Genomic DNA, 24,423 nt, shown 5'->3' with positions numbered 1-24,423 from the left:
TCTGCACTGTTTTCAGCAGTTGCTATATTTTTGGGAGGGGGTCCGCAGCTCTCTGTTAAGCAAAATTGTTTCTGTCTAGTTTTGTGAAGTTAGTAAGCAAAGTCCAAGAATTCTGGTGTATGAAACATAGTCACTGTATGTTAGTGGATTATAATTTCTTTTACGTTTCGAATTTCCTAGAGTTAGTGTGATTATTTTTCGGGAAGTCCTGATTTCTTAAAATCCCACTTGACCTCTATTATGGCTTCTATTTTGTGGAAGCTCTGTGCTGCCAAGAAGAGGGACTGAAAACTTCTGGGAGTGCTTGGTGAATTATATGTGTGCCAAAATTTTGTTCTTAATCATGTGCTGTGTAAAATATAAATAGTGTTGAAAAGTCCAACTGTCACCCAGCCTTTTAGGGAGAAGATAGGACACAGACAACACTTAGTAATTTGTCCCATCTGCCCTACAAACATAGGTTCTTATACCCACAATGATCTAAGTATATAAACTTCCCTGACACAGCTGTGAGTACTTTTGTACATCTGAAGAATAGCGGGACCAGTGACTGCAGGAGGGAAAATGTGGTAGTAGGTTGATGCTTTCTTAGGAATATGTAGTAGTGCAGACAAAGAAAGAGGAGCACTTCCTTTCCCAGGGTGGGGCGACTATATGGAAACTCTTAGGGGGAGCACTCAGAGTAACGGTCTATCCTGAAATTAGGTTGGTATTGTGCTTTGTGATGGTTAGATTCCTCAAGTCATAAAGAAGAACATCTGAGACCAGTTCTCTGAATCTCTTCCTATCTTCCACTTCCAGGATCTGAATTTTCCAACTAAAGTAGCCAAAGCACGTACAGGTTAGGCAGGATCAGCAGCTAGGTTTGTACTGTACACCCAATCTCTGTGATAAGCTTCTGCTCTTCCTGAGGTCCATTCTACTGTCAAGTTGCCACTGACACTTAAAAAAAAGTCTATTTAGATGTAGCAAATGTGATAGAAGTTGTATATATTTATGTGTAACTGAATTACCAGAGTTTCAGTATTTAAGAAAACTTTCGTTCCATTTTCTCAGTGAGGAGAAACTCCCAACTTTCCACATGGGAAGGAGCTTAAAGTTCCAGTACTGTATCAAAGATGGTATAAAACAGAATTCCTCTTTCTGTTCTGGTATCTATTTGACATTCCGGTAGATGAGATGACTGGTGTTAGTGTTTATGAGGACGAGAAACTTTAAGGGAATTTTGGAAAAGTTTGAAGGAAAGTGATAAATGTTCATTAAACAGAAATGCTGTTAATACTCTAACTGAATTTTTTCCTGATGGAGCATGTAAAACACATATACACTAAAAGCTAATCAACCTAATTGGAATATCAGGTATTTCAGACTTGAAACTAACTCTCAGAGTATGTAGATTAAAAGAGGGTCAAGACAATTTAAACATAAAACTTAAAGATTTCTGTAGAAATAAAAGCTAAAAATACTACATATTAATTACAAATTCTTGACATGGTTGTACTACATTTCACAAATAAAGTCTTACTTAAACTTAAATTCAGTGTTAATATGCATGTAGCTTCTGCATTAGGTCAGTATGCTTTAGAATGAATGTATGGAAGTTTATTCTGTACTACTTCAGCACAGTTCAGGTGACTTGCCAGAAGCAAGACTGTAAAAGACAGGTCTTCTTGAAAATGGGTAGATGTATCATTTTGGTAAGGGAAAGTACTGACAAAATATATTTATGAAATATCTTAGCCCTCTTAATTAACTTATGGTAATATAAACATGCCGAAGAAATTAGGCTATGGTATTAAAAAAAAAAATAAACAAAATTGCACAGTCCAGAAAGCCTGATTTTTGTGAGTATATAACATTTACTGAAATAATTTATAATTAGCAATATTTTTCACTAAATAGGGTATACAGTGAAAAACCTTAGTCAAGCTTCACTCAAAATCCTGTTCTTCACTTCCCTAAATATTTTGGTTTAATACTTTATTATCTAAGTCTTTCAATTCAGTGACCTGCTTTAATTTAGAACAGGGTGCCTTTAATCTGGTGATGAAGTTGAAACTGAAAATATTTTGTTATGCTTTTTGAAGTTTGATGCTGCAGAGTATGGTTTTGATTCTGGCAGCTGGACTTTTCCTGCCCACCTCATGCCATCAGAAAAACTTTCAAACAATATTTGGTTTTATAATGCAAGTCCTGTCCCTATCTAAATACAAATTATTAGATTAATAATGACTCAAAGTCAATCCTGAGTGCATAAGGCCTAATGTTGCTAATCAAGGATCTTGTAATAAAAGGTCTCCTATAATAAAAAGTGCAGTACAGAAAGATACATGTAAAATATGCCTTTTTTTTTCAAGCTACCCTGTGAAAAAGATGCTAAGATGGAAAGGCTGACAGAGGGTGGTCAAAGACTCCTCTCCTGAAGCTGTTCTCCGTTCCACCACAGATTGAATCTTTCTAGGACACAGTTTAGCAGGAAGCAAAGAGGGAAGGTATTCACACGTGAGGTTTCTTCGCAGAAGTAGTTCTGTATATTAAACAGCCAAAGGGACAATCAGGCTTGGACTCTAGTGATTAAAGATTTAAAAAAAAAAAAAAAAAGAAATCCAGTTTTATGCTATAGTACGGCCTGTTTGCACCAAACTAACAGCATCAAGGAGGGAGGGAGAAATAAAGCACCTATTGTATTGGATGTGCAGAAGACCTGCTAGGTAGAAATAGGCGGTGCTAAAACTGATAGGGAGGTTTATGTCAGATCTGGGGCCTTCGAGGAATATATTTGTTAGGAGTCTGCCAAAGGGTCTATGGGGAACAGCACAGGGGAAATTAGAACATATTTGAACCTTTTTGAAAATTGGGGTAATGCAAGCTCAGTAACTACCCCAAAGTAAGAAAGAGCATCAAATCAGTTACTGTTACTTTTGCTGTCCTCTCCCTCTGTTATTGTGTGAATTCAGGAAATACATCGGATGTTTAAACATTTTTTTCCATCTTTAAAAATATCTTTATTACCATACTGGTAAAAAATATGTGGTAGCTTTCAATTTACTAGAAGAAATAAGAAATTGATATATAGGATTGAGAGAAGTAATAGTATGCAGAAGTGTTTGCCCTTGGGAAATAACTGCTCAGATGGAACACAGCCATTTTGAGTCCCAGAAGTACATTTTCATGACCTGCACTGTCTGGGTTTCCATCAGAGAGTTCAGGCTGCCAAAGGGTGCCACTCCAGCACTTAAAAGGATTGCACTTAGCCCAGGGTGTGAATATTTGGCAAGTTGAATATATCCAACCGCACATTCAGATCAATGTATTTGTCATGTTACTCTTTCAATTTGTTTTTCTGCTTATCTCCCTTACAACAAGTAACAACGTTTAAAATTTTATTTAAAGAAAAAAGTTCAGTGGATTTTAAATGTGTTCTTTTACATCTGAAGTATAAAACAATGAGCAGTAAAAATTTTGTTCTATACTTCCACTGTTAATACACAAATTAAATTCATGGAAGCAATTCTGTATCTTAATAACTAAGCAGGGCTTATCGTATAATAAAGTTGGGTCCAGTTACATTTCTTGTACCTTTTTGAATCAATAAGAAGTGTAGAAGTGATGAGGAACATTAAAACAACCTAAACTGTATAATGAATTTTCACCATCCCTTACTTGTGAATTTTTTAAGCCTCGTACTCTCAATACAGTTAGTGCATAAAATTGGTCTTTAAAGGGAACAACTCTACATTTGCAAAGGACTGAGTTAGGTTAGCTGCCCTTTTCCAGGTCTGCTTTTCATGTACTTTAAGACAGTTAGATAATGATGCACCACAGTGTCAGCTTAATTCGGAGCGACTCCTTTTGCAAACTATGGCGTTGTCCACGCTCAGGAATAATACTTGCCTTGGACATCAGGTGTGATATGTGTGTATAGTGACACCTTTGATTATCAGTTATCCCTCTAAGTCCATGTAAACCATTGTATAGAATTTAACCTAATTAAAAACTGCCACTATAAAAACATTAAAGCCATCAAACCACTAAAGAATTTCTTGTAATTGTTACCACTAACACCTAATTAGTTATAAGAAATTGAACTGCCTTATTGAACTCGAGCATCTAGTCTTACTTTTCATTCTCACAGTTGCTATGCTGACCAATATGTAACTTTCTCCTTACTTTTAAAATTGATTTATGGAGTTGTGAAATGAATTTTGCAAAAGCAAAACAGAGGGAAATTAGTACCTTCCTATGTAAATTGAAGCAGTATAACAAGGAATGTTTATGGTAGATTTTTTTAAATAGGTATCAGTTTGGGTTAAATTTTTTAAAATTACTTTTCTATCTGTAATTTGTAAAGAGTTGGTAATAAAAAGTAAGATTTCAGAACAGTTTCAATAACATCTGTGCTTCCAATAGATAAATAGCAGTTAGTATTCTGGGGTCTTTCTGTAAATACCTAAACCAACATATTATTCTGACAGATAATTCTGTACTATGGCATCTGAAGATATAGTGTCTGTGGCTCAATGTTCCATAACAACAAATGATCTGAATAGAGATAACGGAGTTTCTCAGCTAGCCACTTTAGAGGCAGTTTTTAACCAAAAGTGATACTTTCATTTAGATGAGAGGGAAGTTTAATAACTTCATAGAAATTAATCAATAGGATTTTCTGTAACACAGTAGCTGGTAAGTCTGCGTTGCCACTGGATGAATCCCTTTTAGGCAAACATCTACCTGTTTCTTTCTATGTAATTATCACAAGAGGTGATAATAAAAGAGGTGATAACAGTAAATACAGTGTCAAATTCTACTACCTATGAAATACAGAGTAGCTTTATATTTATAATGCTAAATTTAATCCCCCTTCATTTTTTTAAATTCATCTCTCTAGCATTACATGCTAGGTAGATCTCATTAGCTTGTGAAATTGCTGCAGATGACAAAACAAAGAGCAAAACTACCAATCTGTACATCCAATTGTTTGTTTGTTTGTTTTTTTTTTCCAAAATGTGAACTTCTAAGTAACAAGGTTCGCACATTTCTAAACGAGAATTTCAAATCTCTAATACCTTGGAGGTCAAGTAATAGAACTAGATTTTGTTCCTTTAGGGCTTAACTCCTCAAGGTTCTGTTACTGCTAAGAGCATTTGCTCCTGAACCGAGTAGTTTTCAATAGAATCTTCAGAGGACTTAATGTTTGACAGAGCTTTCATCATCTTGCAGAACTAAGTTTTCCAGGTAGTCCTCAGTACAAGCTAGAACTAGTTCCTTCTAGCTCCTGTTTGGTAGACTCTTGCATAAAAGCTGTGCAAAACAGAAAAACTCAGTTTTTCACCATGCCTAGCAGTGCAGGCTGGAGGAGCTACATGCAATTTGGAGTAAAACAGCACCCAAGTGTTAAAACTTCAGCCAGGTTCTTTATTAATCCCAGACAACACAAAAATAACTCAAGGAAGCTATGTATATGCATATAAAGGAATCATTTGATGTTAATCCTTAAACATGGTTTCCACTAACCCAAATCCTGTTTGCATTGACTTTGGAAAGGACAAATCAGGATTTGTGCCATAGTGAAGTTTTCTGCATTTTGAAATATTAGTGTATTTAGCATTTCTCTTTTTATGTTACCTGGTTTAAAAAAGAATTTTGCAAGAGAAGGTTTATATTAAATATCTCATATCTCTAGCTCATTCTCCTAAGATTCTGCAAAAGACTTTTGTATGTATTTGGATGACAGTATATGAGAATATACTATGTCATTTTTTTAATAAATAGCAGAAAATTCATTTTCTGATTGCAATCATATTAGACATATAAAAAGCAAAATATGTTACTTTCAATATCCTCCTTTCAGATGCCCGAAGTAAATCGCAACTTTTTTTCAAAAAACGTTTTTGACATATTTCGCAGTAGTGCCCTTTACTATCTATATCAGTACAAATACTTTTATTTTTATTAGACTTCATAAATATATTGACATATCTGTAACACTAAACATGAAGCTTCCAATGCAAGAGTTTGTACATAGTCCATATCCAAATGTCACCATTACTTCATTTAAAAGATCCCAGCATGTCTACCTCATGATCCTTATGAACTCTATAGTACTGAAATACGTCAACACTTTTTCTTGCTACATTCATTAAAATTAAGCACCCTTACCCTACCCCATCCGTAAACATCAAGTCAATTGGCAGCTAGCACATTTCCCAGTCAGCAAGCAGTATTGTGAATTTTATCTTCTCTTGCAGAAATCAATTCGTCTTCGTTGCAGCAGATGAAATTTCTTGTAACACCTCTGCAGGTAACAATCATTGATACTTCTTGATGCATCCATCCAGGTCTCAATATCCTTTTTCACATGCTGCATTTAATCGTAAGAGAAAGAATAGGAAAGTCCATAGTATAAATCTTTGGAATAGTTTAATATTTTAATTTATAGCTTGAGCCTAGAGGTTCTGCCATATAAAAGACATTAGGTTATTTTGCTGACTTTGGTGTTTTATTTCCAGTTTAAATATCATATGGCCTAGAAAAGTAAGGATATGTTAAACCTTCTAATAAATACTTACTGTGCAGTACAATCAAGATTGTGACTTTTAAAAAGCCAAAACATACAACTAATGAAAAGAGTAAAGCCTTAGATGTATGTAGGACATTGTAAGTGCTATAGATTTAACAATTTTCTTTTCAACTCTTTGGGGGCAAATATTGCCCACAAGGGTACTGCAGACCCTACAGCACTCACAAAGTCTATCCTATGGATAAGATAGTGGGAGAGAGGGTCTGTGTCTTCAGAGGATCGCTCTCTAGTAAGTAAAAAGTCTTAGCTGCTTTGCTAATATACTATCATGTTGTCAGCCATGGGTACAGAAGAATGAACAATGTTTTTAAAAGGTAATGGCAATTTATAAATATATTGAATATGTCAAGGGATTTTCTCTCTTTTAAGCAATAGAGTTTGAACAATCTTAGTCTTAATTCAGGTAAGGATGGTATTATATCACTACATAAGAAATCAAAAGCCAAAATAAATAGTAACAGTGCCGAGACGTATTCTGCCAGTAATGTTGTGCAAAAAATCTACTGAGTTCATAGAAGCTGCTTGTATTGAAGGATGAAAGGATATATAGTGTGACACAAAATGTTGGTACTAAGAAGTGTTTATTTATAGAGTTTTACATTATCAGAAATAAATGAAAGGTGAAGTTTTCTGTTTATGCCATAGCGACCTACATAGAAACAAATAAAAACATCTATTTATGAAAAAGAAAATCATAGCTAAAGCCAAAATATACTAAAAATTGTAATCATCTGTATGCTAGCCATAGCATTTTTGGTGGTAATCTGAAAAGTTCTTCTGTAACAAAACCTAATTTAACATAGATTTTTCAAAGTTCTAAGTCATTAAGAGAATACATTTTGAGAAGTCAACATTTGACACTTTCTTGATCTCACTAGGCTTGGATTTTGGCTTTCATTATTTATTTCACTTGTGCTTCCTGCTCAGCTCCAGATTAGAGTGAGCTGTAGTAGGGAGGCTACTAATTTATAAATCTAGGCCTTGCTAAGTAAGAATGAATATAATTATTTTAGCAATTTTTTTAATTCGGAACTCTTGTGATAGACATATGGTCTTTAACACTTTTCTTGTCCTGAAAACTATTTCCTGTTTTGCCGAGTGAACCCTTCTAAGCAAGACACTTTTTCGCCTCGGTTCAGGCACAATTTAAGTCTCCAAGACTATATTCTTCATATTTCGTATATCACTACTTTGGAATCCCAGTCAAAAATATAGCTCTCTTGTTTACCAGTAAATTCAGTGAACTTTACACAGAAGGAAATAGATTTATTAAAACTTTTCAGCTTACCAGTTGATTACCTCTGTTGAATTGATTCAACAATAAGGTATTTTTGTTAGGTATATTTTTGACCATATGATAAACATATCCATCATAGGTGACTATAGGTGCCTTTTTTGTAATATGATCTGAAGGAGAAAGCTAATGAAAGCCTGTATCTTCTGTTTCTTATATACCTACATTTTAGTCATATAATTTAAAGGACTTTTGGCTGTACAAAAAATAATTCTCTGGCCCATATTCCTGTGGTACAAGTTGCCAAAGTTGCATTTGGTCTTTCGAATCTGTAAGTTGACTTTCAACTAATTTATTATCTGATGTTTTGTGTTTTAATACATGGAACGTATATAGAGATACATAAACTTTCAGAACCAAAGCTAACCTACCTGTGGTTTTTCAGATGCATGCAAAACACTTACAGTACAATTTTATAGTGCTCTTTTTAGTGCTTCTAAACTCCATTGCAGTAATTCAACTGTGTTTGTAGAATTGATATAAAGTGAAAATACTGATAATATGCTCAATGTTTGAAATGTGAGTATATGTATGTTTGTATTGTTTCCTTGTAATGAATGTGTGTGTTTGTAGATTTCAAATAATAATACAACAAGTCAACTTTTGGTTTGAACTTTATCAACAAATGGGAAGGTCTTGGGTGATTCCGCCGGTAATATTCACTCTTCTCTTCCTAATACTTTATCGTTCCTACCAGAAGGTACTTAGCCCTCAGCCACATGACATCTTTTCTGATTTGGGAATAAAGTAATCTTGAATAAATAAATGTGTTAATGAACGGATAGTGTGTCCATGTACACATTTCTATTTAGGTATGTGTATCTGTTCTTGCATGCACATTATATAATGAAAACATATTCCAGTATCTGACAGAGGTATCCTTCCATGGGAAATTTAAAAATATTTCACTCTTGATTGCATCCAGTGCATTCTGAGGCTAAAAATAATTACCCTTCAGAAGAGAAGTTCTGTGCTTCTGGGATAGATCTTCTCTGGCAGGCATGATTTAATGTCTGCAAACAGACCTGAACTAGAACAGAGGTAGGGAAACTATCGGAAACCTCCTATATCAGTTTGATGATGGAATTTTAACAAGGATCTCTGAAGACCTTCCTCTAGCAAATCTCTGACAATGGGTACATTAGGGGAGAATTAATGCTGAGGTTCCTTGCTGATGGGGGCAACGGGCATCTTGCCCTATCAGGCTACTAAAAAATCAGAATGAGACCCAGAATAAACCCATGGTTTATTTACATGTTGGTTACAGAACATCGTTCATTTTGAATCTTTAGCATTTTTAATGAGTTTTTCAAATCGGTGCTCAATATAATTTTTTCTTTTACGTTTTATAAGATCAAAATTCATAGTTTGTAAAGAAAAAAATATTTTGTAGTGTCTTTTCCAAGTGCATTCTAGGATGTACCTGCATATCACATTTTATGATTTTTTGTAAATGTGGGACAGGATCATTATTCTATATCACTCTTTCTTTCTTCCTCCAATTTTAACTGTTATCCAACTTCCATCTACGAACAAAAAAGTCCAGTGCAGTTGCATGCCTGGTATTATTTTTCTTCCAAGCCTATATGCAGTTTATGATTTTGAAATAACAGAGAGAGAAGCAAGTGTATATATAAACCTAAATTTGGAATGAAGTATGGTGGAAGTGGATATAACATCTGTCCAATTGTGACTGCATTTATTTACATATTTGAGCAAAATCATCCCCAGGAGGTGGGATTGTGTGTGTGTGTGTGTGTGTGTGTGCAAAAGAAATGCATTAGAAAGCTTTAGAAGTTGACAGTCTTAAATTAAGTTATTGACCTCCTTTTGGAGAATGATACAGTCTCCAAAACAGATTAAACATTCTGAAAGGTTTAATTTTATAACTCTAGGAAAAATATTTCATAAAAGCAGGCAGCTTAAAGAAGCAATCATTGGAGTTTGTATTATTGAAACAGTTTGAACAGAATATTGGCAATTTTTAACCAATGCAATTGCTCAAGTCATTGCAATTTTCCTGTATACTGTCATTAACCTGTCAACACTAACACTACCACAAATTTAGTTCATGAAAAAATAGCAAATATGGAGGTACTTATTTAAAAGCAAATTAATATTTGACAAAGTGCTTAGAATGGTTAAGGTGCCTGTTGTGGCGTACCTCTGATATGGCACATAAATGATTGTAGCTGGTCAAAATTTTCCCATACATGCTTGCATACATCTCATTGATTTATTCATGTGTCTGGTAGGAGATATTGATCAGATTATACTCTTTCAAAGGAATTTCTGAGAAGTACATATAATCCAAACTGCTTTGGAAAAATGCAGTTTCAGAGATATTTCCTTCAGCCTTTTTGAATTACTGTGTAAAGACATATGTTCCGATGTGAGATGTTCTTCCCTTTCAGTATTGCTGCCTATGAGTTTGACTTCATGAAGCAATTTGACTGGGAAAATAACCATTTTCTGTGAGATGCTTTTATTATTATGTTATGCTCTTCCACTAATCAGATAAAATAAAAAATGAAGATCAAGGAGCATCTGTAAGGTCTTTGTGCTAGTATTTATTTAAAGCTCTACTGCTTTTCCCTGTGAAAAATAGCAGATACTGAAGTTTTTGCTCGGGGAAGTCTAGGAAATGTTGTACTAATGCACGTTATTAAACTTCTTCTATAAATTCAAGTGTCCTTTATGCTGGCAGTTTAAACTTGCGTTTACTGCTGCTGTAAATAGTTGGTTATATGGAATTCCATTTGTTACAGCTTTTACTGCTCTTGGCAGTTGTGTGGTAAAGATGTTCAGCTATTGGATCAGTTGACAAAAATCAGGAAACACTTTGATTTTTCTCTGTTCTTCTTTCATGAAGTTTGATTCATTCCTTTTTCTCACCCAGTGAAAACACTGGCAGCCCTTTTTGGCATCTTTGTCATTATCTCTTTGACAGCTTGCCTTCCCGGTGCTTACAGTTCTAGGTCAGTTCGCATGGCTAGTCAAATGTGACAACATGACAAGATTAAGTAAAGCTGAGGTTCTGTGATTTGTAAACGGAGGATTTGCAATGTGAAGCTCCTTTGATAACAGAAATAGTGAATAATCTGTGTTTGCCCTCAACAAGTGCCTGTAAGCATGTGTGCATCTTCTGTACTGTTTTTTTTTTTAATGAAGCAACCAGAATTTTTTTCTCTGATAGCCTGAAAATAGTACACATGAAAGGTGGTTTGTGTGTGTGCGTCTGTGTATGATTATATACAAGTACATTAAATAAACAAGGATTCATTTCTAGTATCTTGAGATTATCATATTACATTTAAAATATTAAAAAAAAAAGAGTATTATTGCATACTACAGAACTTTACACTCAAGCACAAAATACCACTTTAAAATTTAATAAAGTACCTGGTATATTTATTATTGAACTAGATAAGAATTTATTCGGGGTTTATTGCCCCAAAATGTAACAGCAATAGTAACAGGAAAATGCTTTACAGATCAAAGAAATACTTGGTTTTCATTGTAATACAGCTGGTTTTAGGTGTTACTTGATGGCAAGCCCAGTGGCTTTTTTTTATAAAGTTTATATAAGGTCTAACTTTCTTAGATAGTTATTATACAGAAAGGTGGTGTTGGTAGCATAGAATTATGTTAGATTTTTAACTAGGCATCAAGTGAAATCCCCACATTTGTGTAAATCCAGACAGCAAGACTGAAACTTGAGAAAAAGCCTTTAAGCTGAGGTCTGTCCCTGGGATTGTTCCATAGCAGTTATTCAGCACCAGCTCAGGAGGGAAGTCGCCTGTGCTGCTGTTTGTTGCACTTCTATATTTCTGCAAATTAACCAATATCAACCATATTTATTTAAATGTTTAAGAAGGTGGCAGCTCAACTTTGGATGGCTGTAAACATCTAACAAACTTCAAAAGAAGTTACAGGTTGGCATACAGAAATAAAAATTAAAAGCAGGTCTGAGCATCAATGACCAAAATTTCTGCAAAACATGCCCATCAATTAGCAAGAAAAATTAACTGGCCAAATTCAGATGTGACATAAATAAGTAAACAGTCAAGCATTTGAAATTCGTCTCTGTATATAGAAAATTCTGAATAGGCTTCTTAAGTTTCTTCTTGCTCCAACCTGCAGGAAAAAGTAGAGACTGCTTTTAATATTTCATCAATGATGTATTTATGGAAATCCCTTCATGGAAATCTTTTATTATTGCCCTATCCCTCATGGCTTCCAAGGTATACAGGAGTTCAGCACTGCAGTATACCTTGAAGTTTTACTGTTTCATTGTGCTGTCTGTCTCTACTACCTCTTCCCAATTCTTTTTCTGCCCCACATCACAAATCTGTAAAGCATTATCAGTAGTGAAAGAGGAAGATGATATGCAACAAAGTATTTTATGGGTCCCTCCTTGTAGAATGATCTTAGTGTTTAATATTGTGCATTTAAAACTTTGCTTAGAGGATTTTAGCATTCTTAACCTTAAAAATCAAGGAAAATGACTAGAAATTGTTTTTATCAGCAAATTTCAATCATTTTCCTTGGTCTTAAGTAAAAACTTAGAATAGACATCTTTTCTTATTGCCTTCTGAGATGTACAGAGAGACTCATTGCTCATTCAGGTGACTGGAATGCCTAAAGTTGCTTGGTATTAATATCCAAAATGAAATAAATGGATTGGTTGCACATGCTTTGAATACCATAAGCAGATACCATCCTACTGTAGTAAAGAATTTTAAGTTAAAGGACTACCACTGCTGCACAGTGTTGACCCACTGAGGTTAAAATACTGCTCAACAATGTGGTGTGTAACTGGTGCAGATACGAAGGAGCTCTGCTGCTCATGTCATCTGTCTTGGTGTCATCATAGTTATGTGACCAAGAGAAAGAGCAAGTTGTTAGTTACTGGAACCATTTATCTGGATAAGGCCAGGTAACCCTTGCTTTCCTTGTATTCCTTCCAACTCTTTACTAAAATCTTCACATCTTTGTCTACAATTTTATTGCAATTCTGCATTAATATCTGACAGAGGAAAGATGTGGATTATCCTTTCCGTGCCACCTGTCAACAGCAAGAGGCACATCCTGCAATAGTGCCCATTTTCTGGGTGAACAAGCAGGGCAGGAATACCAAACCACTCTGCACTATACCCTCTCGTACTTAGCCAAGTCTCACTCGTTCGGTTGCCTTTTTATGGAATTTAGTAATAATTGTCAGTACAAGAATGTCAGTAATTTAAGGTTATTCTGGTTGAAGATTCAACACATATATGCCTGAAGGAGCAGTAATTTTGTTACTTGATTGTTCAATTATAATCAAAGCTAGTGAAGAATGGATAATATTGTGGAAAAGTTAGAAATATGAGCTTTCCAGTGATACATATGCTTTGGTTGTAATATGGCAAGTAATGGGGAATTACATCAGAGTTAGATTTAGCTGAGGTAGTACCAGATTTTTAACTTCCCTTTTTATAGTTCTTAAATAGATTCATCATTTTCTATAGTTCTTCTAGCAATATCTAGGCTTTAAAACATGAGGGGAAATGATAGTGATTGGAAAGATATGTGCATCAAATTTCTAAAAAATAAAATCATGTTTGAAACTCTCCTTCTATAGTTGTCAAATAACTTGTGGAAAATGTGTTAGCTTGTTTCATATTCGTTACTGTGAATTTTTCCTTGTTAATGTTGTTATTAAACCCTATAGTATGTATATTATTAAGGAGTTTCCAAATGTCTCTAGTATCAGAACTCCACTGTCTGTCCTAGATGTGTAGGGAAATACAGCCATAGTACCAAAGAACTTAAAAACCTAAAATGATAATTGCAATTAGAGAGGCACATACTTTCTCTGTTAGAGACTTCAGCAATACCTACTACAGATGATCTAAAGAGAGAGACTCAGTTTCAAAGGCCCTACTAAAATAAATCTCACAACCAATTACCATTTTTAATTCTCTTTTTTTTATGTGTGCAGTGGACAACAAATTGTCCTTTTATGTAGTATTTTAGCAATTTTAAACCCTGTACTGAAAATGCTTGAAGCAATTGAGACATAGCATGAGTAAAGAAGAGTATACTATACACTGAGCTTTTGGTGAACAGTTTACAGCTGCATTTACAGATGTTAGCATGGCTACACTGATTTTTTTCTTAGTTATTTCCCCGTAAGGTGTTAGTCCAGCTACTTAAGAACCAGTGCCACTATGGTAACAAAATGCTAGCAAACACTATTTGTTTTCCTGAATACTTGTTCCAGATATACTGGAAAATAGTGGAACTTACCTTGTTCTAATTAGTGGTGCATCAAAATTGTTCATCAGCTGTTTTCTTAGACAAGAAATTGTGAGTGCACATATTGGTTTTGATACATTGATTTAACATTCTGTAAAATACACAGATAATTGCATCAGCTATTAATTTATTCAAAATACTTTGCCATTTGCATGTCCTAAATTTTAGTAAATTGTTTACCTGGAATGATTATTTCCAGTGTAAATTATCACAAAGCATTTAAATGCCACTAATTTTAATGAGAAATAAGCATGCTGGCACAATCATGAATAAATGAACCAATGACTATGTGACTGAACTAGCTTACTGATTTTCAGTGTGACAATAAAGTTTAAATCCTTCTTACTATTTTCAGCATGGAAATCAGAATCTATTCTGCTAACCTTCTGAGCTTCTAAATTTGGTGTCATGCAAGGGTGTGTTTAAAAATTAGCATTTAAAAAGAAACCCACTTGCTTTAAGTTTAAGCTGACACTGTTCCTTTCCTCTGTGGAAATGAAATTTATTAATCATAATAAAACCATCATATTCTGAAGGTAGAGGTCACCCTGAGGAGAAAAAAAAGTCTATTCATCACAGAGGAATTTCAATGCATTTTTTTCCCAGATAATATCTGAGCATGTATTCTCTCCCCTTTGGAAATATATTCTTCCGTGTTTATGCTTACATATGTCAAGTGTATTTAGGAGGGTACAAGAATGAGAATTTCACAATTAATTTTATATACTTTATTTTCTTTTACAGAAGATTGGGAAGAATGCTTTTTACATTTTATTTTATTTTATGTTTACGTTGCACACATTTGTTCAAGTGGAATTTCAATATCCTGTAAAAGAAAAGGAAGAAGTGTTTCTTATTTTAACAAGAATAAAATCATTGCTAATTCTGAAGTATCTTTTTAATGTTAATATCACAGTACAAACTTCAGCATCATCATAATATAAATGTAAAACATTATTTCTAAGGAGCAAGGATTAACTTAGGTCACAATTTTCACATTAGGATTGCTTCACAACTCTTTCGTTTTAAGGAATAAACATTGTTTACACAGTAGGATGAAAAAAAATGTAAAGCACTGACAATAAGTTATTACTACTTTGGCAAAAGAGTAATAAAAATGTACTCAGAAGTAAATACTGGGTTGAAACAGTCATTTATTCTTTCTTTTGAAATTGCTTAATGTGTTTGTTTATCCATATTTTCCTCTTAGTTGTCCAGATTTCTGTAAAATATTGATGTAATACTATTAGCAACATGTTTTATTACATCAGTGTTGTAAACTTGCTAGTTACTTCCATAGTTGGGTTAAATATAGTAAAAATTTAATAAAGCCTGAGCACTATGCATTCGGGCTTGTTCCTGCCTTACAAGTGGCCCTTGCATTTAGGCCACCTAATCCCCTGCCGTGGGTGACCCATTAGACTTTCAGTTTTGTGGGGCACTGTGACATGGTGAAGGATCCTGTGGGAATGGGAGGCAGTATGGAGTCAAAATGCAGCCCTACAACAGGAAATGGATCAGAGCAGTGGGGAAAAGAGCTCACAGAGTAAGTCCCAGTGTAGTTAATCATTTACATTAGACCAAAACTAATGCAACTCTTGCAGATCTGAATTTATTGTCCTTGTTCAGTACTGCAGTAATACCAGTTAATCCGAAAAAAAATAAAAAATTGAAAATATACTGATTCCCATTGCTTTACAATTAATAGTCACGGCATTAAAGCATGTATAATAATAGTACATGCAGTTCCTCCTCCTTGTTACTAGGGTTATGAGGGAAATTTATAGTGCTGGAAACAAGTCTAGCTTTAAATGAATCGTTTTCCCTTTCTAGATGTTTTCTTACTGTTTGAATGAGATTTGTCTTGAGAGAATTAAAATTATGATGTTTAAAATGGATTCTCAGACTTTAAAATGGGCATACAGAGGAAAATAAGGTGTCTCCTTCACTTCAGTGTAGACGAACATGCCATACGAGATTCTGTTATGGCTACTATCAAAGCTAAGTATTTTAAACCTCTAAATATTATAATGTTTGCATCCTAATGCGGAGGGTTACTGAGGCTGAGGTTTATAGAAGTTCTTCCAATGAAAAAGGCTCCTGCGTATGGGGTCAGTGTCAAACCTGCTCGAAGAACTCTTATGTCCCCTTTCCAGGTCAAAGGATCACCAAGTGCCATTTACCCAACATAGGCTGATGTGAGCTATTTTTCCTTCAATTTTTTTCGGTGGGAACTGCCTAGCTTCTTTGTTGTTAACTGCCTTGGATAATTTCGGAAGCCAGGTGTTCATGGATACCAAGTAATTGAATGGAATTGATATATAAATTTAATCCTTCACTCATCAATATATTGGATGCAAAAGAGGAATTAATATGTTTTATCCAAGTCTTTTACACATATTTTCCTGAGTTTAAGACCATGAGATAGAAGGTGATTGCCCAACATGCCCCTGGATATTCATCTTTGATAGGTTTGAGGACTTCTCTGCCCAAATCTAAAGTAAACATAGCTGTGGGGTAAGAAATAGAGCCCACATGCATGCACTTGTGGTACTTTCATAGCTTTAACAGATTAACTCCTTTTTAATGTATTAGCCCTTAATAGAAAGTTGAATTGGCTGAGTAAGCAAGACAGTACAGCTGAAGGCATTCAGCTACTATGGTTGTACTTTGTAGTGAAACATCCAGATTTTGCCATAGAACACTTTATAGGAACATAGGTACACTTTGCATTTGCTCAAAATGCCAGACTCTGGTGCTGGAAAAAAATGTCTTATTTACAATACCGAATATTAACCAATGTACCCTTTGAAGTTTGTACTTACTGAACTTTTTTCTACTTTTTTTTCATCAAGCTGTGTGGTTATATATCCTTGGAAAAGGAAAAGCATATAACTCTGCGAATCAGCGACCCTAGGCTGGGTCAGAGAGTAAGAGACGTTTATGTAAAGTCTCTGCCTTTTCAGTGCTGAACCCTTTTCCTTTTAGATAGCACAGTTGTCCCAGGAGGTGGTTTACTGGGATTTCCCTATGCAATGAATCTGTCATACTCTTGCAAATATTGGCTCAGTGAAATGGAGAATTAAAGACTATCTTTGTGGTAATTTCTGCTCCTTCCTTGAAGATGTTACTGGGTAGGTAGGAATGTCTAGTTCAGGTAATTTGGACCTCTTCTCTACCTCACATCCAGGACCCACAGTAGTGGGTGGTGGAGGATTGCATATGCCATGGAAACATTCCTTTCTCAGCTTTCCCTCAGCTGATTACCTAGGAATCGGCTAATCAGATTCCGCTTGTGGAGGAGCAAATACATGATAATAAAATAGGACAACTGTCCTCTTTCCAAAAAAAAGTAAGTTTGTATTTGTATCTGAAAAATAAGTCAGTTATGCAGAATGAGACCAGTCTGGGTTTACTGTTCACATAAGGCTAAAAAATAATGCTTTTTTGGGCGAGATATCAGGAGTATTATTAAAACAACTTGTGTACTACATTAGCCCTTGTATACAAGACAGCACTATAATTTTAAGATTGCTTTTGTTGTTATAAGTGACACCTGAGATCAAATGGAAATTCTTTGATTATGGAAAAAACATTAGACACATTCAGTGAAACCTGTATCTAGCTGACATGTCCATCTCACTAATGGTAACTGCATTCAGATGCGGACTGTGAAGCAAGGCTATGTATTTCAAGGTGAAGAGGAGGACTGGGCCAGCAAATCGACCAGGTGTACATGTAAAGAAGCTTTGAAGTAGTTTCAACTATAAGGATTTTGTATGGGCAGAAAAGACAAAAATCTGATTTTCACATCACTGTCTTTGCCTGGTTGTAGCAGGAACGTGGCCTGAAAATTGAGACTTCAGCCGTGCAGTATCATGGCTTAGGATGACAGTCTGTCTCTTCTGTAGAAAGACCAGGAATGTGCAATAAGCATGTTCCTTAAAGCCAAGTGCCTGCCATTGTTCTACAGCCACTCTCCTCAGCCTGATGCTGATTCTTAGTAGTCCAGTAAAGCTAATTATACATTTATTGTCATTTGTAACCTTAACATTTCCCAAAGGATAATGCTTTTGAAACTGCAAAATTTGTTTATTTGTAATGAATTTGGATAGAATGGAATATTTCATTAAAACCATTTTGTAAATATTGTTAATATCTGTTTTTAACAAATTTTTCCATTAATCTTCAACTTCGTTTTCTTTTCAGTTACGGACGAGTTTATGCTGCAGACCCCTACCACCACACACTTGCTCCAGCAGCCACCTACGGCGTTGGTGCCGTGGTAAGTGATCATTTCCTCCTCTTCCTCATCACTGTCTTCCCCATCTCCCCACGCTCCACTCTCTGCTTGGATCTTAGCACGGTTGACATCTTCTCACTTTTAGTTAATTGAATTTGTCTCTTGTGCTAACGGCAGCTAAAATGCCACATTAATCCTCCAAGTATACTTGATAAATGTCTTAATTTCTTGGCAATGTACTGCATGTAAGTTATTATATTTCTAATTTTGCAAGTATCACCTAGCTGAGCACTTACCTTAATGGAATAATTAGTCATTCTGAGAATTAAATCCATCACTAACGGAATGCATTGTCAATGCAGAACATATTTTCTTTTTTTGCCTTGCATTTACATAGCCCCCAGGTTCAAGTCACACCAAAGATTACATTATAAGAGCCATGCCAAAGATTTCAGGCTGCTTCTGTCAGTCAGCTTGAAACTTGACTGCTTTTTTCTCCCTCTTCTTGATTATAATTAATATCCAAAATTGTAGCTGCCTTCCCCCCCACAAAAAACAAAAAAAACCCCAAAACCCCCCAAAAAACCTGCCACAGAGAGAGGGAAGACAGGAGTGGGGAAGGGAAGGGAGAGAACCTACATGGCAGGAATTGAAACTTTGTTTTTATCAGGTGTATTAATGCCTTTGGCACTGAACTGTATCTGTCAAGAGAGCAGGGGAAAATGTATATTTAACCAAACTGTATTGGAAATGGATGACTTTCTGTGCATTAAAAAAAGAACTATTCTCCATATCCAAATATTACAGAGCATTTACTTCAAGCATTGAATACATGGAACTCCTAATTATCTGCTGCTTTTGAGACTCTAGAATTTTAACTCAGAAATAAGAAATGAAGTTTTAATTTTCCTCAATGTTCAATAAAATGAAGACAGTTATCTTCTGTTTTGTGCTTATTGTAAGAATAGAAAATTAGCTAACAAATTCTATGGAAGAGAGATATTATTGTTTGTTAATTGTTCCATGGTTTCTGAGGAAGGAAACACATAAATAATCTCCATTCTAGGCTAGACTTTGTCTTTAGATGAGTGCACTTAGTTCTCACTGACATCAGAGGGAGCTGCATGTGTACATTCAGGAGTGGAATTTGACGCTTTATTCACATGTCTTCTCGTTAGTTTTTTGGGGATTAAAAATAGTGTTAAGTAGCTTCCCTTGACCTTGGAATGCATTGGCACCGCAGCTGTGGGGTGTTCTGAACGTTGCTTGCCTTTTAAGATGGGGCAGTAGTAATGTCAAATGAAAATGCAAATCTAGTTGTTAAAAAAGTAAATTTAAAAAACAATCCATCAAATTGCTTTGTTTCAGAATGCTTTTGCACCCTTGACTGATGCCAAGACTAGGAGCCATGCTGATGATGTCGGTCTCGTTCTTTCTTCATTACAGGCTAGTATATACCGAGGGGGATACAGCCGTTTTGCTCCATACTAAATGACAAAACCATAAAAACCTTCCAATGTGGGGAAAAAGGAAGCTTTCCGAGGCCTGGGTATTGCAATACATGCAGTAGTGCATCATTTTAGCAACTCTAAAAAGAGGAAAAATTACATTTTTTATCTTATACCTCAGATATTTTGTTCTGTGTATTTTAATATTGTGGGTCTTTAATTTCTGAAGGTTACGTAGTTTGATTGCTGGCTGTAGAAGTTTTTGTGGTTGATCTAGAAAGCTGCTAGATATGAATAAAAACTGTTTTAGGGCCACAATCAAGAGTGCTATATCATGTAAATGAATTATATATGCTGAATATTAAGCTATTGGGGTTATCACATGTTTTGTAAGAGTGTAAGTGACTACAGTAGTCATTTTTTTCTGCATCTACATTTATTTTAGTTTATGAGAGGGAGGGAGGGGGGAAATTGGGGACATGGGAATGGGGTTTGGCTAAAATATTAATTATGAAGCAAAAAGGGGCCCCACTGCACCAACTATCATATATCAGCTGTCTTAAATTATTCACTGTTTGTTCAAAGCCAAAGGTTATGTTCTTATTAGGGGTGCTTTTCTCGACACTTGTACATAAAAATCGGATTAAAAGCTGTCCGAAGGCACCCTTTTAAAGCATTCCACCAGGCAGTATTCAGCTATTTAACCATAACTAGTTATTTAGGCAAAAATTGCTAGTTAGACCATTAACAAGCATTCTTTTTATATTTCTTCCAGTAAAATAAATTATTGATATCATTGCTGACTTTTATATTATGGGAGGGAAAAAAACAATAATAAAAAAGTGATAAAAGCACTGTTTCTATTTTTTTCTTTTTTTTCCAAAAAAGAAAGTAATAAAAACTTAAATTCTTTGTACCAGTAAAAAAAAAAATGTATAAAATTTACATCCGTGCAGTGGAGTTGTTAAGTTCTAGAAATACACAGCCTATGATGCTTTAGATTTAGCCTAGTAGACCAACTGTTAGAGACAGACGTATCATTTTTATGGAATTATATGATAATCATATTCAGATTTATATAAGCATTTTACAAGTATTGCAATCATTGAGTAGAGATAATCATGGTATTTTCATCAGCTTGGTACTTTTTGAAACATGACTGTGTTGTGTAAACAATCTGCAATTTTTCAAGGCATGACAACTTGCCCCTATTTAATTTTCAAACTAAGGTCATTTTGCTAAATATTGGGCCCAAGACAACTTTTCAACTGGGACGAAAGAGGGACCTTGTTCTGACCGAGCCCTGGCTGGAGTAGGCTGCTTGTCTGGGTCTCGGGCAGGTGCAGCTGAGCAGGTGCCCGGGTGGCGGTTTCAAGCATAGTTGAAAAATTGCAGTTTGTCTGTGCATATGTTTGGACTCTTTCCATGTTGTCCTGTTTACAAGTTAACCTAAGTTGGGGTGTTTGTCACGGGTCTTCTTGTTTTTGTATTTAAATAAATAAAGCAGAAAACTGTCTTGCTACAGTTTTGCTGCAGATAGTTATATCCTCATGTGTAATGTGCGTGCCTACTGGCAAGCACCTTAGTAAATTATCAACTCACCGCTGTGAACCTGCCAACTTGCTATAACAACTCTGCTTTAAAAAAAGTGTTTGTGATCAGGCTTTCTCTTTGTCATCGTATGTGCATGCAGTATGATCAGTTGAACAATAACCATCAATAAAGTTTCACAAGATTTGAAAACAAAGTTTCTGTAGCATTTATATCTAAGAACGAAAAATAAATTATCTTTAAAATTGAAACAGAGAGAGAAAGAGACTATATTAATCTATGAAAAATGGGGCAGTAACATATATTTGTACTGGTGAGGGATGAACTGAAATTTATTAAGAGTTCAATCCCCACATTTATTATATAAGATATATGAGACAAGCCTCCTATAAAAAAAAAAAAAGTATATTTCATTTAAACACCACGATAAAAGCGACTTGAAAAAATGTTTACCAAATGTTAGGCTTCCGATTCAAAGTGTGGATGATACATCTTTTTTGGAATTGCACACACAAAATGTCTAATGTAGGGAATAATAGAATTTATTTGCGATTTTAATTTTCATGAGATGGCTTTACAACTCCCACTCTCCAAATGATTATATGGCGTTTTAGTCTATTAAAATAATCTTGAAAGGTTGAGGGTGCAGCCCATATTAGAAAATATTTTGTTTATAAAGGTCCTACAGTACTCCTAGTAGTCATTTTAAAATGTATGTCTGAAATAGTTATGTAAGAAAAGCATTTGAAATTTTTTTACGATATATATTGGGAATGTTTTCACTTATATAAATAACTACTGATAATATGACTTATGAAAAAAATTATTACTACCATATGTGGAATATAGTGACTTCTAAACAGATTTAAAAAAACACCCTACAAACCCAGAAAATGTGTATATCTGTCTTTAGAAATTAGTGTTTATATCACAACCGTGATTTGTGAATAAAGAAAAATGGTTTGTAATATCAAAATAAAAGCTTAGTCTGAAAAGGTAAAAATACGTTGGTGTTCAAAGTCATTTGCTTTTCTTTTTTACTGTGTTGATTGAAGAGCTCTCCACAGTTGCACCATCTATACCGTACACAATATACTTATAAACAGATGTACCATTGATGAGGTTCACTGCTTTTTTACTGCCTGGAAGTGGTGTTTGGGAGCCTGGCTGGGCAGAGGAGCCCGATGAGGTTGGTGCCTGCCCTGCGTGCTCAGCCCTCCTGCCCAGGAGCGCAGGCTGGCGCAGGGAGCGGGGCTGCCGCGCCTGGGTGTCTGTGTCCGTGTCTGTGCGCGTGGGTGGGATGGGGGGCAATAACCTCGTCAGCGGGCCCAAGCTTGGCTGCTGCTGCTTTTCAGAGGCGAGAACGATGAGATGCAGCACGGGACTGGGTTGAAGGTTTGCTTCCCCAAAAGGCAAGTTTAATCCAGTATCAGATGTATTTTTCAGGCAACACTGCATGATACATGAGGAGGAGTTGGTTTTTGTTCATAGGAAGAAAAAAGGCATCTTCCAAACTGACTGCATTTAAACAGGACATTTCATCGAAGTGGATCACAAAAATACCACTGAACTGCACCTGACCTCTGAGATGAAATGTGACTGTAGCTGCTCAGCCAAGTGCTGTTCAGGGAGCACCAATTACTGGGGAGGGCCAGTTACTATGAGTATGTGCCCGCTGCTCTCAACTGGGCCCTGCCCTACTTCTCTCTGGTGATGGATGGGAGTTAGCCTGCTGTTTAGCTGTCTTTTTCATGGACAGCTTCTATTTCTGTGCACCTTCAAGTACAGGGGAGGAAGGAAAGATAACTCTGTTGATCTGAAAACAACAGTGAAATTTCTGCAGTTCTGGAAGGCTCCTTCTTGTCACTCCCAGGTTTGTCATCCAAGTCGTAGCAAAGACAACCATGTGCTTGTAGGTCTAGACTTACTTACCCATCAGTCTAAAAGGCCATGATGAGGCTGATGAGTTTAATGTGGCGTTAATCATGTCACATGCATGCAAACAGAACTATACAACTCTTCTACCTTGGTTCCTATTATACTGTAATTTAGCAGAGGAAGAGAAGACATAAAAATAAGGGATTAAATATTGCATGTTTTGCAGTTTAGCAGCAAGCTTTACTCTAAAAAGTGCTTGGATCCTTCTGAAAAGGTGAAGAGAAGGAACCCTGATGTTTGACAGGAATGGTGGAGAGGTATTACGTTATGCTTGCTTTATATCTCTATATGAAATATGAGCACTAAATGTTCAAGTGTATTCTTCTCCACACCATGCATGAGGAATATAATGGCAGTGTTTCCTTTGGTGGCGGGATGAAATGACAAAGGTAGTAACAGTGAGTAAGGTTTAGACTGAAGGAAGGTGAGAAGCATGTGAATAGATAAACGTGAGTGGGACACACCACACACACAGAACCTGAAACGCCACATAATTTTCATGTGGTTGGATTCATCTACATGTTGTCTGGTATCATTATTTATGATTTAATGCAGTAGTGCTTCCTTTCTTGACCAAGTAGCCAACACATGCTAAATGAACAAAAACTTTGTATTTATTGAACAATTGGCCGGAGAATAAGCAAAACATCATGTGTAACCAAGAGAAGAAAAAGAAAATGCAGTAAGCTTTTCAGGGTATTTTTTCCAATTATTTGAAGTTCTAATACTGCTTTAATTGTGGCAGATCGTATAGTAAAGTTTAAATTGAATCTTTTTAGGAAATCTTAGAACTGTCCCTGTATACCATGTCCATGTTTATTAGCTTCCTATTTGGGTAAAATGTGGAGTATTTTAACTAGAATTTAATTTCCTTTAACTTTCTGGGAACTTCGTCTTCAGTTTGAATTGCTGTTGTGCCATATTGCAGTTTCTTACCTCAAGTGATTTTTTGCAAGTTTGACATGTTCCTATTGCCACATTTTTTCAATTTTACAGTACAGATGCATGAGGAAAAAAGGCTGTTCAAATTATTTCCTCCCTGAAGTAGAGCTGAAATATCATCATTTTG

General features: G+C 35.4%; 1 protein-coding gene across 40 annotated transcripts in view; it reads left to right on the top strand.

The window, feature by feature from the left end:
• Positions 1-22,408, top strand: part of RBFOX1 (RNA binding fox-1 homolog 1) — a 1,359,349-nt gene extending 1,336,941 nt beyond the window's left edge. For 17 of the 40 annotated variants that reach the window (XM_087730994.1, XM_087730990.1, XM_087730997.1 and 14 more), the window contains 2 exons: positions 18,384-18,459; positions 19,786-22,404. In XM_087730994.1, coding sequence (XP_087587120.1) covers positions 18,384-18,459; positions 19,786-19,908 — 199 coding nt within the window. In that variant the 3' untranslated portion in view covers positions 19,909-22,404. Of the gene's footprint in view, positions 1-6,248; positions 6,302-18,383; positions 18,460-19,785 lie in introns of all 40 variants that reach the window. The other 23 variants (XM_087730982.1, XM_087730983.1, XM_087731000.1 and 20 more) reach the window with 12 other exon arrangements.
• Positions 22,409-24,423: the final 2,015 nt, after the last annotated feature.

The sequence above is a fragment of the Nipponia nippon genome, unplaced genomic scaffold (assembly GCF_047370975.1).
Source record: "Nipponia nippon isolate SJK-2023a ecotype South Korea unplaced genomic scaffold, ASM4737097v1 scaffold_5, whole genome shotgun sequence".
NCBI lineage: Eukaryota > Metazoa > Chordata > Aves > Pelecaniformes > Threskiornithidae > Nipponia > Nipponia nippon.
The sequence above is the reverse complement of the archived record's forward strand: the minus strand, read 5'-3'. Positions and strand labels throughout refer to the sequence as shown.